An 18,342-nucleotide genomic window follows, 5' to 3' on the forward strand; every position below is an offset into this window, starting at 1 on the left:
TGGCGACATTTTTTTGCACATCCGTCAATCCCGTCATTAGTGTCAAAAGTATCAAAAATGGCGGCGGACGGTGACGAAGTGATTAGTGATCAGGAAAAAGTTAGAATTGTTTCGGATTTCATCCTTCATTCGCCACCTGGGGAATTCAACGAAGTATTTAATGATGTGAGGGTCCTTCTTAACAACGACAGTCTACTCAAGGAGGGCGCCAGTGGGGCGTTCGCGCAGTACAACAAGGATCAGCTCACGCCCGTCCGCCTCGAGGGCTCGGAGCTCCACACTTTGATTACCGATCACAACGAGCTCGGTGGCGGTAGATTCTTCGACCCACGGTCAAAGACATCCTTCAAGTATGATCATTTACGTAAAGAAGCGTCCGATTACGAACCGTACGAGCCCGACAAAGTGGCGGAGCCCTGGCGGGCGGCGCTCGACGAGGAGCTCACGGCGTACGTGGCCGCGCATTACAAGCACGTCGCCAGTCTAGTGGTCGGTCGTGCTCTAGAGTCTGGCGGCGTTTCACTAGTGGCGTGCATCGAAGACCATCAGTTCCAGCCGAAGAACTACTGGAACGGGCGGTGGCGCTCCGTGTGGACGCTGACTGTGGGAGCGGGCCCGGCGGAGCTCCGGGGCATGCTCCGCGTGCAGGTGCACTACTACGAAGACGGGAACGTCCAGTTGGTGAGCTCGAAGGAAGTCCGTGCGCCCCTGGTCGCGACAGGGGAAGCTGCGACCGCGAAAGAGTTCGTGCGACTCGTGTGCGACGCTGAAAACGCTTATCAAACAGCAATTTCTGACAATTATAAGACTATGAGCGACACCACCTTCAAGGCGCTCCGACGACAGCTGCCGGTGACGCGCAGCAAGATCGACTGGGCCCGGCTCGTGTCGTACACCATCGGCAAGGAGCTGAAGAGCCAATGATGTCCCGCCGCTGCGCTCTGAGCCGCAGCGGCCGCTCCACGCCTCTGTACATATTTGCATAAGAGTAAATCATGTTCAAATGTTTATGGGCACTGGGGCTTCCTGCTCCCATGTGTGTATTTATCTATGAGTATATAGAGAAATCGCTATCATAACTGTTAAATTTTATTGCATTTTGTTACTCTCAGTACAGAAGGATTATAATGGTGTCAAATCTCTGAAGTGGCTGACAATTGGACAGATCTTTTGCTTACTGAAAGGGACAGTTCAACAATTTGTGTCCATTTTTGTTGGTAGCGTTGCAATTATAAAGTAATATTGTACTTAGGTGTGGACCTGCTCTAGAGCAGTTTAAGAGGTCTGTAGCAGATTCCTATGACTGAAACAGCAGTTTGAATTATTTATTTGCTTCCCAAGAGCGGACGGTTGTGTAAGCAATGTAATAAAAAAGATTATTTTTATTTCACTTTTTGATTTTAAAATTATGCATGTCAATTAGTGTAAAAAGTATAACCCATAAAAATCTATAGTTTTACGTAAAAGAGATTATTACAATCCATCCAAAATTGAGTTCATTCATTTTAAATCAGTATTATTTGTATCTTGAATATTGCTTGCATGACAGTGAATTTATGTGAGAATTGAACAAGAAAGGTATAAGGGATGTTTCCCAATGGTGCATTTAAAATGTAGTTAATTTAATAAAATGTCCACGTACCTAGCTTTAATGCAGCGTTTATGAGCATAGCACAATATATTCAATATTTTTCAATTTACAAAAACATTTAATTGTCGCATTTTGCTCAAACGTAATCTATGTAACTCAGATGAAAACGAAGAATTATAAAAGTTATGTCCATATAATATGGTTCTTGAAAGTGCGGATGGAAGCATACCTTTTTTTTATATTAATGTAATAATAATTATAACACCAGTAATGGTTATTTTGTAATTATTATAATTATTTTTAATAAAAAAACGTACATTATAAATCCAAGTATTCTGTAATGTATGATTGAATTCATTTGAATAAAAATATATATTAAAATGTTGCTAACTACTGTTTTCTTTTTATTTCGGTTGGTCAACAGAATGTGTATAGTAATTTGTGTGAGGAAGTTGTTGAGCAGGATGCGAGAGACTGATAAGTGTAGTAGGTACACACGTTGACAATATTTTCGAGTTCAAAGCACATATTATTTGAGAATGATGAAACGATGTCGGTGAGTCATCGTTGTGGCCGCCGCCCCCCGCACCTGCGAGTTGCACTCGGCGGTATGCGAACCAGTTTCGTAATTGCCCCTTGCACTGGAAACTAAAAATTGCATCAAACAATTTTAATTTCAGTGTCCTGTTCTGTTCACATTTTTAAAACTGACTGTTCTCTTTGTTGCCATTTATATTGTTTGGCTCTTATCTTAGTAAAGCGTATTTCTGGGGTGTGTCATTGAGATAAACGCCGATAAAGGAGGTAAGGACGATTATCGCTGCATAACAAATAGATGAAGACGTGTATAAAAACTGTCTGGCTACCTACTTTCTAAACCAGTTGGTTGACTTGTAAACTAATTTGCATACCTACATGTATAAATAATAATGGGTTCAATAACCAAATCAAATCTAAGCTGTCTAGTCAGTCATTTGATACGTCGTCGATCGAAGGCATTGCACTTTATGTAGTGTAACAGTATGCAGGGCATGATATTACTAATGTAGGCACGACGACTAGTTTGATGCTGATGCTGAACTAAAATAGGTACTTAAACTAAAAACCTACTATTTACTTTCAAAAGTTTGATAACTAACTACGTAACTTATTTGATTTCTAATTACCTATTACGCCTCTACTACTTTTGTATTACCTACTCGGATTTTTATAGACAAAGGAATTAGCATTGTTATTGAAAGGCGACCGATTTGGGAAACAAAATGCTTGTCTGACGCATCCTCGTATGACGCTTCGATTCGATTGAGAATCGGAAAAGAATACCGGGTGTAAATGAAATGGAGCAGTAAATAAGGGACAATGCTCTATTCACGTATACCCTATTTAGATACTTTGTACTGATCGGCGCTACATCACTGAATTTTACAGAACGTAGTGGTGTGTAAAACGAAGTTTTATTACACCCTGTATAACTTGTGAATGATGTGCGTGAGCACGTGCGAGATATTATAAGATGAGGGCGTTTATTTCGAGTCGTTTGGCATTCCCAGTCGGTCAAAATACTGATGATGTATGTAATTATGTCACTCCCTGACTCACTTGGTCTGTTGTTGTCAGCAGAATTCCATTTTTCCTGGTCGTAATTTACCTATACGCTGAAGGATGCGTACCTACCTACTTACATTAGCTGAAAATTGTTTAATTAAGGTAACTAAAAGCTGTGCGTGTGTTGTTATGTCGTGTAAATCACATAGCTCTAGGACTATAATCCGTTATGGAGTCTGCGCTGTTTGTTATTTTGAAAATAAAAGAACGGTAAAGTCTAAATGAGTATATTCACAGCCTAAACAATGCGGCAGTATGACATAATAGTGATATCATAATTACCTACTTACGGAGTTACGACACGCGTACGAAATAAATACTTACTTAACATTTTATAGATCTAATTAAGTTAACATTAACAATGCGAGTAGTACTTAATTACGACTAAACAGCACTAACCTTATTATTTTAGTTACAATAAATAACATCATTCTTTAATACCTACATAAAAATACGTTACTAATTATTTAGCTTATGTACTAATAAGAAAGATTTCAATAAATTGGTTCCTGAATCTACCTAATTGAAATAGGTAGAGTTGTCTTTTTACCTCCAACACAGCATCCTCGACAGAATTAAACAAGTGACTTGAAACAAAAATAGTATGAAGTGTCTAAAACAAGATGCGCGAGGGCGCGATGCATCACCCAAATGTAGTCAATGGGTCCCGGGATCAATACCCGGTCGTGACGTAGCTTGCGTCTGGGTGTGCTGGGAATCACGTACTTTACGTTGCTGTCGGAAAGAAACAGAAAAAAAGTGTTCTCAAAATAACTGACGATACCACTAATGTTGTGACTTGCAAGTGCCTTGAAGGGTCTACCTACAACCTACATGCTAATAAAGAATTTGAGTAATTGTTTGTGACTAATGAGATCTCACTAGAGATAAGTCAAGTTAAAATATAGCATACCTACTTACATACTTACTGAAAATACAATTTAACGTTAAGCTGCATATTTTATGAGGTCCTGTAACTCCCCTGGGGCTGCTTCCGTTACGTTTGCTCGTTTGCCTCCCTGTCCCATAAAAAAAGATCCGACTGACACGCTATGTTTTGTTTCATCAATATCCGAAAAACTTTATTGTGACAAGTCACACATTAATATTTCCGTCGAGGATGCAGACGCAGACATCGTATTTTGATACAGTGCCATAATAGGGCGATGCAAGTGGTGCCCAAAAAAGACCTGACTGACAAAAGACAAGGGCGCAGCTAAAAGCTTACATTAGGCATATAAAAGACCGGCCTAGTTTCCGCACTGCTTTGATATATATCTAGACACTATTTCTATTGTAAAATCTAAAGTAATCAACCAGCAGGAGGGCTGTTCCTCCCGTAATAGTAGGGGTAACGGATGTAGGTCGCGTCACGTCGGAACGGGGGTAGGTAGTAGGCGCTGGGAGAGGGTAGGCCTCGCGGGTACCCTCCAATTACAAACTGCGGCTGGAAACCTGGAGATATAAGCAGTAGTTAATATTAGAATAATAACAATAAGTAGGAAAAAGAGGTAAAAAATGCTGTAAAATATGGGCTCAGTAAGATCCTTTATGTAGGTTTTAAACTTTCAAAGTGTAAGTATGAGTAGCCCAAGCAATGTGCTAAACATTGCTTGCAAGTACTTAATGAAGAAACTAATAACATGGAAAATTCCTAAAGAGCCAGTACAGAAGCAGTCCAAAATTGAATGAAGACTGCTGAATTGAACAAACGAAACTGTAGAGGTACCTAATAAAAATAAAAATAGAGACAGCATAAACAGGAAACCTAAATCACCATTGATCAGTCCATTAGTAAAAAATCATAGAGGTCAAATAAAACTAAAAGTAGTGAAATCTTTACCTGGTGGAGGCGGCACCGCCACAAAGTTCTGTGGAGGCAGCACCACAGCGGGCACTGGCCCCTCTATTCCCGTTGGAACTTCAAGATCCTTTTCACTATCGATGACGTGGAAACTTGCTAAATTAGGATTCATTACTTCACCAAGTGAAGCTTCTTTAGGAGTTTCAGCATTTGGATTCGTCAGTTCTTCAATTGGAGTCGATGTTTTGTGCTCTTGAATTGTCGGTGCTAAATTTGGAGAAACGTTTTCCTCGTATTTTGGACTAGATAATTCTGTTAGTGCTTCAGACATTGCTTTAGTAACTGTAGTGTTTGAGTTACTAAGATCTTCTTTTTCTTTGATTAACCAATTTGCATTTGAATCATTGTATTGTATATCCCTTGTACTAGCTATACGTGGCTCAGGCGTAATATTGTGTTTTTTAATGTAATTGTCATAGTAATTATTATAATTTAGTGTAAAAGTGCGAGTTACTGTATCAGAATAATCTTTGTATGCCACTTCAGGATCATCAAATTTCTCCTGATCATCATCAAATTTGGCCAATCTTGGACTATACGCTTGATTTGAATTTCGGGCAAAATAGTTACTGTTTTCCGTATTTCTGAAATTAGCTTGGCTGTAACTTTTGCCTTTTCTTGTTGAGTCATGAGTTGGTTCTTCTGCAGCATCAGTGAATGTTATTTTGAGTTTCTCAGTTTGTTCATTGTTAATTTGTTCATTGGTTTTTGAGTTCATTTCAGTTGTAAAAATATCTTCTGGTATGGTATTAATGCTGTTTTCATCATATTCGGTGTTCTTTCTTGGTGTCACTTCGTTGAACTTGCTCAAATAGGCGATTTCGTCTCTATTCAAAGTGTCATAGATCGGGTCTTCCAAGGGTATGCCTTCGGGAATGTCCTCGAAGGAGAACTCATGGGTTATGACAAGTTCGCCGCTGTGGTTGAGGGACTTGGCTTTAGTGAAGAGATTGTCGGAAGAGTGGTACTCCGGTGATTCATGGGTGATGCGGGCGGGACAGTCTTCTGGGATGGTGTACATCTAGGACAGAAAACATTAAATTATATCTATTCTTCATTTGTATTAATGTCTCTACAAATTAAAGCAAGGTATTCACTGCTTGTGCATATTGTAGTAGTACCTTACCAGCACTGTGTAAGTTTTAAGTTACTTAGATAGTGAAGAATTTTAAGATCAATGGTATGGTAGCAAAATATCTGTGAAGATCCAACTAAGGTCTGCTTAGGTACTACTTGAATTTTGAGGATTAGATTCCTCAGCTGCAACTCCTGTGTGGCTAGGATCTAAAGGTTAAGCGTCAATACAGCCCAATTAAGGCCACGTTTTTCGTCAATGTTATGCTCGTTTGCCCAGCTGTGGTGTGGTCCCCAGGCGTGGAGAGTGGACCCCGGTGTTGAAAATTCTGTTCACTATGGTACCCTGGCGTAGTGTGACGCCAAACTGTGGATCTATAGAGGGTGGCCCCCATCTATGGAGGGTGGAACCCCATCTATGGAGGTTGGCCCCCATTTAGGAAGGGTGGCCCCCCATCGATGGAGGGCGGCCCTCATTTAGAAAGGGTGGCCCCCCATCTATGGATTGCGGCCCTCATTTAGGAAGGGTTGCCGCCCCTGTGGAGGGTGGCCCCCATCTATAGAGGGCGGTCTTCATTTAGGAAGGGTGGCCAGTGGCGGCGTAGCATGGGTTGGCTCCCGGGGCGATCACCCCCCCTCCCCCGTCACCTAAGGCACCCCCTGGTACCCCCCAGGATTTTGGGGTTACCTACCGATTCGAAGATTGAAAGACAATCGCCATACACATCATGTCATAGACCGCAGATTTGCCATGCAGATGTGCCAGTGAGTACTAATCTGCGCGACTTGTGTCACCCCCTGATGCTTGGCACCCGGGGCAGACCGCCTTACGCCGCTACTGGCAATGCCCTCAGATATCCAATCAAGAACAAGGTTCTCTCTGTTACCTGAGTATCGTTGGCGGTGGGCGCATAGTAGTCGATGACGCGCACGTGCGCAGGGTGGGTGCGCGCGCTACGGCAACAAGACATTTCCCTCCAAATTGATCAGATGATCTGGTGAAGGTTTGCGGGGATCATCTGGGTGCGGGACAAGGACCTGTTTCGGAAATGGCGAAGCAATACCCAATCAAGGACAAGCTCTCAGCTGCGTGTCGTTGGCGGTGGGCGCGTAGTAGTCTATGACGATACCTATATGACCTGGTGAAGGTTTTGGGAAGCATATGGATGGAGGTAAGTAGCCCACGATTTGTAGTTTCGGGAATGGCGGGGCAATGCCCTTTGATATTACCCAATCAAGGACAAGCTTTCAGCTGTGAAGGGAAGTAAGTACCTGCGTGTCGTTGGCGGTGGACGCGTGGTAGTCTATGATGATATGTTATGTCATGTAGTGTAGCTTAGAAAATGACGGAGTAATGCCTATTGGTAATGCCCTCAGATATCCAATCAAGAACAAGGTTCTCTCTGTTAAGGTAAGTGCCCCCTACTTCGGTATATTAAGGCTCTTACGACTTTAACATTTTATTTAAAAATAACCAAGCATGATATCAGTATGAAAGCTTTTGTATGCTAAACTTTGGTCTTTTGACAGTAAGTTAATACATAATTTATAGTTATATAGTTTGAACTTTTTTTAATATTAATTGTTCTGCGGACCTCTTGTTTGGATCCTGTTTCGTGACAAAATTTTGCTCTGTTTCTAAGTTCGTGAACTCATGTCCCCTATTTCGGGATAAGGTTTTATGCATACAGTTAGGCTATTTTAATAATGATTAAGGGTTTAATAAATTTAAAAACGATAATAAAAATTTAGAATAAAATAATTATGTGAAATTTCCCCAAGTAAAATTCATGGATTATTGTCAAAATGTGTCAATTAACTATTATCTATCCCATATACAATACAAATAAACAAAGATAAATAAAACAAATCGAAATAAAACCAAAATTATGCTGGTACTACTTATGCTAATTTATCTTAAAATTGGTCATATATGTGAACTTCAAACTCGTGTCATATAAATTCTAGTGAACGAAACATATACCGAATTTAGGTCATGAGAAACTTAAATAAATGCATTATTTGTTTCATAACTTACATTTAAATTATCACAAATAATTATTTAAAAACCAAGCATCAAAATGTTATCCATAATATCCTTGAATCGGTAGTGTCACGAAATAGGGGACACCCGAAAAATAATATGTACGCTATTTCGTGAGTCAATTAATCGCAATTTTAAAGGAATTCTACGTTTTCATATAACTTTTTTCTAAGCCAAATCAATTGTCAAGGAACACATGAAACTACTATTACAAGTTTTATTTAAATGGACGTTTCTTCGCCTTTTTATAAGCTTAAGAAGTTGGAGCGCTAACCTTACGGTGAGAGCAACCTTTGCAAGCCGCACGGCTGTTTTTGGCTCTCTGAGAGTTTGAAGCTTCGTATTGCTCTCATTTTTGGCGCCACAATGTTGGTACTTGGTTTTTTAGATAGCTTAAATAATAGAGTTTTTGTAGTAATGAAGAATTTTTATAAATAATATTCCATTTGCTTATTATTTGAGCTAGAAAAAAAACTTACGAACTTACGTACTATCACGAACTAGTAGCCGTTTACCTTACCTGAGTATCGTTGGCGGTGGGCGCATAGTAGTCGATGACGCGCACGTGAGCGGGACGGGCACGCGCGCTTAACACGACATTCCCCAAGTTGGACTGATGATCTGGTGAAGGTTGTGGGGAGTCTGGACTCTGGATGCATGGATTATTAGGACCTGTAGTTGACTGCTTACAAAATGACGGAGCAATGCCCTCAGATACCCAATCAAGAACAAGGTTCTCTCTGTTACCTGAGTATCGTTGGCGGTGGGCGCGTAGTAGTCGATGACGCGCACGTGCGCTATGGCTATCCATCTTGGGTTCCCCACAAATTGGATAGATGATTAAAAGTTGCTTGGTTGGTTGCGGGAAGCATCTGAATGCGGGACCAGGACCTGTTTCAGAATGGCGAAGCAATATCCAATCAAGAACAAGGCTCTCTTAGTTACCTGCGTGTCGTTGGCTGGCGGTATTCGCGTAGTAGTTGATGACGCGCACGGAACGGGTGCGCGCGCTATGGCACGACATCCCCCCAGTTGGACTGACGATCTGGTGAAGGGTGTCTATATGCGTGCATTATAGGACCTGTAGCTTAGAAAATGACGGAGCAATGCCCAGTGGCGGCGTAGCATGGGTTGGCTCCCGGGGCGATCACCCCCCCTCCCCCGTCACCTAAGGCACCCCCTGGTACCCCCCAGGATTTTGGGGTTACCTACCGATTCGAAGATTGAAAGACAATCGCCATACACATCATGTCATAGACCGCAGATTTGCGGTCTCATCTCTCATAGAGAATCATTTGGAGGAAGTGATTATGGACAGATTTTTTAAAAGAAAACTTACTAGACGCTTGCCTGGTCTCTTTAGGCAGAGAGTTCCAGAGCCTTATGGCCTGGAGACGGAAGGAGTCGGAGAGAAAACCAGTTCGGTGAAGTGGGGTGGAAAGAACGGACTTGTTGGAGGTTCTCTCTGTTACCTGAGTATCGTTGGCGGTGGGCGCATAGTAGTCGATGACGCGCACGTGGGCGGGGCGGGTGCGCGCGCGCGGCCCCACGGCGTGCACGCTGAAGCACGCGTGGCCCCCGCGCGCCGGGCTCGTCCCGTCACGCGTGCCGAGATATAAGGTGGCTCGTCCGCCGTTTGGTGCGAGTTCTATCCGGCGTAGAACTAGGAACATAAGTTATTACAAGTATTTCAATTGATGTATATTCATAGTTTCAAACACATGTTTTCATTATAGTTGTAAAAGAAACTTATACTATTACGCATATTTTTATGCACATTCGTCTTTAAAAATATGCACTTCTTCTTAAAGAGGAAAGACACTCATAATTTAAACACCCGACATAAAGATAAACTCTTTCTGCCACAATCTAGAATTAAAAAACTTAACTGCAGCCCACTATTTATGTCAGTAAAAATTTATAATAAAATACCTATAGAGATAAAAAACCAAACTAAATTCAAAATTTTCAAGAACCAATTAAAAAAATATTTAATTACCAACTGCTTTTATACATTAGATGAATTCTTTAATAGTAAACAAACTCTTTTAAGATAAGGCATCTCATAATGTAAGTTGCTAGACCTACTTAAGTTTAGACTAGTCCTCTCTCACCACTAATATTGCAATACCCATTAACGGGTTATTAAGTTATAAGCTCATTGTTTAGATTAAGACCCAATTGTAAACACTTAATATGCAATAAAAAATTTGAATTTGAATTTGAATCTGTTAAGCTCAATCAATAATGTAAGGATTTCTGGTAAGCTGTTCTTTTTGTGACTCAAGAATCACAAAAAGAACAGTCGTGTAATTTTTTCGTCGAGTGTTATTTCCGGTGGCTACTGATTACGTTTTAGTTGAGCCTGCACAACAGTTTGAAATGTATTCATCTTTTGGCGAGGGAATGAATGTAAACATAGTGCATAGTCTATTTGTCTCTATGGGCTCCCCTTTATCTGGCAGAATCTCGTTACGCAGAAACTCATTTGGCATAACTCACTTGGCATAATCTTCTTTAACCGAATATTTATAAGGCATAAACATTGTTAAAAATAATCATCGTTTGGTAGAATGTTTATATACCCGAATTTTCAATGGCATACTTTTAAGATAGAAGAATTTTATTTGGCATAATTTCGATTAGCATAATGTTTCTTTAGCACCATGATTATTTGGCATCATTATTTAATGGTATTCCCAACTTTTGGGTTTGCGTGTTTCTTTAGTGAATAGAGTCCATTCTCAGTGTAAGATCGGCATGATCTAGTCTTCAAATGTACCAACGAAGGTAATTTTAAAAAACTTGTTGGACAACAAAGCTATAGGTTAGGTTAGGTTAGACTTGCGACCTTACACACTACTAAGTCTAGAATCGCATACTTAAATAGTTGATTTCCAATAAAAACTACCCAAAAAACGCAACTTAACCTCAAAATTTAATTTTCAGTTTTTTTCAGAAACTAAGTTTCTGATCTCCCCCATTCACACGAGGAGTTCCCCTACCCCCCTTTCTCCCTCCACCTCATAACTACAACCCTTAATAATGCGATAGGGGAATAAACATTTTACCTTTAATAGTATGCCAAAAGACTATTCTGACTAAGAACTTTCTGCGATGTGATGGTTCTGCTTTTTAATTATTCGGGATACTAAAATTATGCCTAAAGATGATTCTGCCTCACAAAATTATTAGTTTTGAATGTATGCCTAACGAATTTCTGCGTAAAGAAGATTATGCCATCCGTTGTTATGCATAGTAAAATTATGATTAAAACAGTTCCGCAAAAAAAGGTAGAACCGTCTCTATGATAGAGAAGAAAGAAGAAAGAAAGAAAATACATTTATTTGGCACACTAGAACAACAAATTACAGAAATATTAATACGATAAAAAAATTAATTTAAAAATTATGCCAAATAGGCTTCCACTCAGCATAATGCCGCAGTTCAGAGATAGTTATAATGGTGGGTAGTTCGTATACTCACTGATCGAAAGGGCGGGCGTCTCCTAATACAGGTTTTCTAAACTTAAAAGGAGACACCCAACCCCTGTAAATGTGTCTTATAAGATAATTAATTTAAAAAAAAAAACCGACTTCAAATGCGTGAACACAAAAAAAAACTAAAAATTAAAAATATTGCGTAAAAAAAAGTTCATCCCCAATTTTCCACCCTTGGGGGTGAAATATTTTCTTCAAATTCGCTTGAAACCACCCTTTTGATAATACCTATTCAACAAAAAAATAATCGTTCAAATTGATTTATAATCGGCGGAGATATTGCTTATAAAAAAGTTCATCCCCAATTTTCCATCCTTGGGGGTTGTTTTTTCTATTATTAAATTTAAATGGGACCTTCCTTGAGGTATTACCTAAGTATACGCCGAAAAAAGATTTGTTCAAATCGGTTCATAATTGGGGAAGTTATCGCGTAACAAACATAGAAAAAAAAACATACGGGTCGAATTGAGAACCTCCTCCTTTTTTGAAGTCGGTTGAAAATAAAGAAATTTTAAATTTTTTTTGAACTCACGCGCTTGGTCGGGCGTGCGCTGCGCGTAGAGGCGCGGCGCGTCGGCGCCGAAGCCGGCCGGCAGCGCCAGCTCCAGCAGCGCCATCGCCGGGAACGCGCCCGCCCACACCACGCACGCCTGACACAAACAAACAAAGAAATACACCACTAAATTTTTATCACCGAAAAATTTTTAACAGGTTATGTAGAAACGTGTGGAATATTGAAAGCAAAAGAAAAAGAAATGGTTTTCATAAAGTTAATTTTTTTATTAAATTTTCGTTAGTCCGTATTTTACGCGTCACAGCTTTGTCACTCCGCTGCTCGCTAGAGTAGTCGTACGCGCTCGCACGTTGCATCGATCTGTCTGTCTCGCTCACGCCTCGACCACGCTTCCAGTGTTATTATTACATACTTATCTAACTTAGACCATTTTGAATTCTAATAAGTGTTACATTATCGTACTTAAATAGTGCTAGCGACGCGTGTCCATAAATTACCAATTTTAGGAGAAAATTTTGAGTCACTTTATTTAACTTCTTTTTTTGCACAAATGGGATCAGTATCAATAACTCATTACCCAGAATTTTTTTTTTCGGTGATAAAAATTTAGTGGTGTATACACTCGACAGCAAATAAATCGCACCACCCGCGACAAGCTTTCAAACGTATGCATCCCCACTTCACACCAATATTGGTAAGTCAAAAAATTTCTTTATTTGTTTGGACTAATAAATAGTTCTTACAAATCGTCATTTTGCTCTTAAGGAGCCTCTACATGTCTCATAATCTTTTTACCTACCAGCGCTTCGAGACCAACATTTGGCAAGTGCTGAGAAGAAGCGCCGCAACAAACTCAGTCACCACTGTCTGCCGGTTAATATAAATAAATAGAAATAGTAGTAGTAGGTACATTCGATTCAGGAGCAGTTCACTGAATTTACCATGCATTCTTGTATGGTGTATCTTATAAGAATGGGTATACAAGATTACCATTAGGTAAGGTACCATTCAAAAGCCTAGTTCTAAACTTCATTTCATTATAGGAAAGGTTTTTACCCCAAAAATGTTTCTTTAGAAGGATCCAGAGTCACTTCTTCAAAAAATAGATAGTTTCGCTTGAGCCAACTTTTATGGTTATAAAATTGTTAAGTTGGGATTAATCGCTATCCATCTGTTAAAGAGGACACGTGTGATGATTACTTGGTTTTATAACCATAAAATTTGGTCTAATTGATCCCAGAGGTGAGCCCAAAGTGAGGTCTTTTTTCAAGTCACATTTATTGTATATGTTAATCATTTATTAAGAAATTAAATGTGTTTTTCTTTAAGGATATTTATTGGGCTTTCAAATAACACCAATATTGATGGGGCACCATTATTGTGTCAAAAGAAAATCTTTAAAGTTCGCGTCGCGGGTGGTTCGATTTATTTGCTGTCAAGTGTACATTTATTACAATGGACATCACACAAATACAGGCAATTACATAGACATGACAGTGGCACATAATAATGGAAGAAGAAAAAATAAATAAAAACAAGAGTAAACTGAGCAGTGCCACCCATCCACCAACAAGATGCCCACTACAACGGGACCCCACTCAGCATATGCCGTGGCCCACGGTGACGAAGGCCACGGCGCTGGTTTTCAGTGTGCCCCATGCCGAGTGAGTGATACACTCAACAATGAGTAATGCATAATGTAAACAATGCTAAAGCCCGGTCTGTGAGCACGTAGAATTTTGTCCAATGACCCCAAGCTACCCATCCTTATCGCTCGCGCGTAATTATAATTGCTATCGCGACTGTGCGACGCGCGCCCGCAGTGAGTGTGCGAGCGCGACAGCAATATAACTACGCGCGAGCGATAAGGATGGGTAGCTTGGGGTCATTGGACAAAATTCTACGTGCTCGCAGACCTGACTATAGGTGAGACAACAGACAGAAATTCGCTTTTATTTGGAACTAGCAGTTGCCCGCAACCTCGGACGCATGGACCCCGTTTTATCCCCTTAGGGATAAAGTTTCGAGTTTTTTTAGGGTTTTCCCGGAATTATTCGAACTTTTCTCGCCGTAAAAATCATCCTTGGACTTCAATGAACATTATTCACATTTTAAACGTGGCGTTAGCCAAATGCAGCAAGCAATAACGTTGCGTGCGCGCATCTTTGACGTCGTTATACTCTACCGTCAGTGCTATGTTGCATCGATAACGCCGCAGTCAAAGTACCCATTCGCCTCGCCATGCCAACTTGCTGTTTGCTTTAGAATGTGGTAGTCGGTGCACGGTTTAGTTGAGAGCTTCATCCTATTACACAATATTAATTCACCTCCACAACAGCAGCACAGAAGCAGTTGTTGTTGCCAGAAGCGTCGCAGTCGAAGCTGCCGTCGGTAGATACAGAAGCCTGGACAGACAGCCGCTTGTCCAGGTCGCGGTCCGAGCCCGCGCTGTGGTGCGAGCGAGTGACTCGGACCATCGCGCCTGGTTTAGTGAGAGCCCTACAGGTCCACTCTAGGTACTACCAGTATCAGCTCACCTCTACAATAGCGGCACAGAAACAGTTGTTGCCAGAAGCGTCGCAGTCGAAGCTGCCGTCGGTGGAGACAGAAGCCTGGACAGACAGCCGCTTGTCCAGGTCGCGGTCCGAGCCCGCGCTGTGGTGCGAGCGCGTCGCTTGGATGAGGGCGCAGCCGGTGCCTGGTGTGAAAGATATGACAGTGAGTTCTATGCCCGTTTTCACCATCAATCTCTAATTTTTAAATGACCCCTTTGAAAACAAAATGCCTGTTATGTGACACCATAGGAGTCACTTAAAAGTTAAGGATTGATGGTGAAAACGGGCACTAGAATCTTTCTAACGTAGCGAGCACAAAATAAATGGGGAAAAACTATGGACGATGGAGCAAAGTAGACGATGAAGATAATCAGGTTGAGATCCTATGTCAGTGTACTGACCTTCAACCTCGCATCTAGTTGACCACTGGCAGCCATCTTTACCATCTTAGGCACTTTGTCCCCTGAGTACTAAAGAGTTGGCATGGAGCCCTCCGCGCCGTCAGAGCTAATCAAAGCTTACACAAAATCAGATTAAGATCCTATGGTGTAAGTGCACTAACCTTCAACCGCCACATCTAGTTGACCACTGGCGGTCATCTTCACCATAATATCAGATACCTTGCCCCCCGGGTGCAGGAGACTTGGCTTGGCATCGCCAGAGCGCACTCTCATGCTGTAAGAGCTTCCACTAAATCAGATTATGATCCTACGTCTAAGTGCACTGACCTTCAACCGCCACGTCTAGTTGACCACTGGCGGTCATCTTGACCATATCCGGCACTTTCCCTCCCGGGTGCAGGAGAGTTGGCTTGGAATCGCCAGAGCGCACTCTCATGCTGTAAGAGCTTTCACTAAATCAGATTAAGATCCTATAGTCTAAGTGCACTGACCTTCAACCGCCACGTCTAGTTGACCACTGGCGGTCATCTTGACCATATCCGGCACTTTGCCCCCCCGGGTGCAGGAGAGTTGGCTTGGCATCCATACAGCGCACTCTCACGCTGTAAGAGCTACCACTAAATCAGATTATGATCCTACGTCTAAGTGCACTGACCTTCAACCGCCACGTCTAGTTGACCACTGGCGGTCATCTTGACCATATCCGGCACTTTGCCCCCCGGGTGCAGGAGAGTTGGCTTGGCATCCATACAGCGCACTCTCACGCTGTAAGAGCTACCACTAAATCAGATTAAGATCCTATAGTCTAAGTGCACTGACCTTCAACCGCCACGTCTAGTTGACCACTGGCGGTCATCTTGACCATATCCGGCACTTTGCCTCCCGGGTGCAGGAGAGTTGGCTTGGCATCCCCAGAACGCACTCTTACGGTCAGGTTGGCTGCTGGTGGTGGCTGCACTGACGACCATGCTGTTAGAGCTTCTAAGGCTACTAGAGTGTCCTGGAAGTGATAGTGACTTTAGATACCTATATCACACACGACAAAAGTTCAGGATTCATTATTCTGATGTCCTTTTATCTAAAATGAAGAAGCTCTTGGCCTGCATTGGAAAGTGATGATCAGACCAAAGATGAAAAATAATTTAGTTTCTTTAGCAAAAACACTGTACTGTAATATGCCTGAAGAAAATGGAGAAGCAGGCACTTCTCACGCATGCCAAACGATTTGATGTTCTCCCCAGCATTTAGCAAGTTCAGCTTTGCTGCCTATAAAAGTCTTGAAGAATTGGCTTTACTGTTGGACTATTATGTATATAGACGACATTCTATTACTAGGTACGATGGAAGTTACGTTCATAGTTAGATTTCTAGAACTGGTAATATTTCTCTGAGCAGTTTCTGAGACACTTGAACACTGACCTGAGTGGACAGGAATCCTCCAGCAAAGCTTCTATGCGAGGAAAGCCAGCGTGTAGCGGCGCGAGCGTCTACTGCACAGCTGGTGGCGCGTAGTGATGATGGGCAGTACGATAGAGCTAGGAGAGCGTAGCCTGTGGCTTCTATTGATGTGGAGAGACTACCTGAAAACAAAATGTTTTATTAAACATATTTTATTATTCATATTTTTTGCTGGAAGAAAAGAAGACTAGTAGCTGGGTCAAAGGACAATCCTTCAAGTTCATGTGAATATAGAGAGAAGATTCACCCACTTTAATACTATAGCCACGATAGCCGAACGGTGAATGGGTCGGACTGGCTGACTCGAGATCCTAAGAACGCGGGTTCAAATCCCACCGCCACTCGACTATTGTGCTGAGCCTACACGTAACACAAGCTTATTTAGCTTAATACGAGGGGCTAACGGGACTATTAGTTATTTGTGCAATACAAATTGCTAATTCTAATAATCTTTTGTAAAAAAAAAATGCACCTGGTGCTGCCAAGCCAAATTACTAGTTGACTCCTTTTGCCTTATTGCTGCAGGCCAAGTTATTGAAGAAATGAAAACCAAAGGCCACTGAGAATACGACAGGGATGACCTGTCCAGACTACGTAATGCTTTTGGCATGAAAGAAACAGAAGTAGAATAGTTTGTCACTCACTGGTTTCCCACCACACGTAGTCGCCGTTCCTACGAGCGATCTTGAGCAGTTCCATCAGCTCGCCCAACTCTTCTTCTTCCTTCAGTCCCGCGCCGACTGCCTCCTTGCTGTCCCATACGAGACTCGCTTCATTGCTCTATGAAAATAGTGCATACAAAATCAATTTAAGTAGTTTTAAATTTTTTAGCTGACGATCCCTTAATAGAGAATGCCACATGGCATTAAGCTCGCCTTTTGTACCACTGTTTTTTATGTGTGCAATAAAGATTTTAAATAAATAAATAAATAATAGGACGTAATCTCATATTTTAATGGTCAGATGCGAAATTGGGCATTGTTGAGTGAAAGTAAGGTGATGACGTAGGTAGGCAGTCAGACAGAGCCATGCTGGTGATCTTGACTCCTTCGTTGAGACCTGATGTGGCAAGCTGTTCTTCATTTATCTTATTCATTCATCTTCATTTACATATTCATCTTACCTTCTTAAGCTCATCTTCGTAGCTCCTCAGCCTCATAAAGGTATGGCCTAACAGAGCATGGGCATACACTCTGGTGGGAGTGCGAGCCTTCATCGGTGGGAGGGCTCGCAGGCATGACAGAGTGTTTCGTAGCACTCTGGCTGGGAGGGGAGCGGTACTCTCGACTAGGGAGGCGATGACTTAGGCGGTTAAAGCCACACAGTCGCTTTCTTCTTTGAGCCTTCCCTGTGGCAAGCTGTTCTTTAATCTTACCTTTCTCAGCTCATCTTCGTAGCTCCTCAGCCTCATAAAGGTATACCCTAACAGAGCATGGGCATACACTCTGGTAGGAGTGCGAGCCTTCATCGGAGGAAGGGCACGGAGGCACGACAGAGTGTTTCGTAGCACTCTGGCTGGGAGGGGAGCGGTACTCTCGACTAGGGAGGCGATGACGTAGGCGGTCAAAGCCACACTATCGCTTTTTTTTTAATCCACAACGAGGAAGCTCTTGGCTAGTATCTCACCTGATGGTAAGTGATGATCAGGCCGAAGGTGGAAGCTTTCTTCGATGAGACCGTCCCCGTGGCAAGCTGTTCTCTATGTTACATCTTACCTTCCGAAAGTTATCTTCAAA

General features: G+C 41.8%; 2 protein-coding genes across 2 annotated transcripts in view; one reads left to right on the forward strand and one right to left on the reverse strand.

Moving 5' to 3' along the window:
- Nucleotides 1-28: 28 nt before the first annotated feature.
- Nucleotides 29-1,750, forward strand: cpa (F-actin-capping protein subunit alpha). The gene has a single exon (XM_028322349.1). It carries the CDS (start codon nt 58-60, stop codon nt 922-924), a length of 867 nt encoding a protein of 288 aa, XP_028178150.1. The 5' UTR covers nt 29-57; the 3' UTR covers nt 925-1,750.
- Nucleotides 1,751-4,508: 2,758 nt separating this feature from the next.
- LOC114365715 (alpha-2-macroglobulin-like protein 1) overlaps nt 4,509-18,342 on the reverse strand; it is a 45,975-nt gene continuing 32,141 nt past the window's right edge. The window contains exons 23-30 of the mRNA XM_028322352.1: nt 17,251-17,386; nt 16,568-16,728; nt 15,968-16,148; nt 14,730-14,890; nt 12,211-12,328; nt 9,651-9,841; nt 5,040-6,081; nt 4,509-4,651 (exon numbers count right to left, since the gene is read on the reverse strand). Of these exons, the coding sequence (XP_028178153.1) occupies nt 4,509-4,651; nt 5,040-6,081; nt 9,651-9,841; nt 12,211-12,328; nt 14,730-14,890; nt 15,968-16,148; nt 16,568-16,728; nt 17,251-17,386 (2,133 nt within the window). The remainder of the gene's footprint in view (nt 4,652-5,039; nt 6,082-9,650; nt 9,842-12,210; nt 12,329-14,729; nt 14,891-15,967; nt 16,149-16,567; nt 16,729-17,250; nt 17,387-18,342) is intronic.

The sequence above is a fragment of the Ostrinia furnacalis genome, unplaced genomic scaffold, assembly GCF_004193835.3.
Source record: "Ostrinia furnacalis isolate ACB-3 unplaced genomic scaffold, ASM419383v2 OfSCF7614, whole genome shotgun sequence".
NCBI classification, from domain to species: Eukaryota; Metazoa; Arthropoda; class Insecta; order Lepidoptera; family Crambidae; genus Ostrinia; species Ostrinia furnacalis.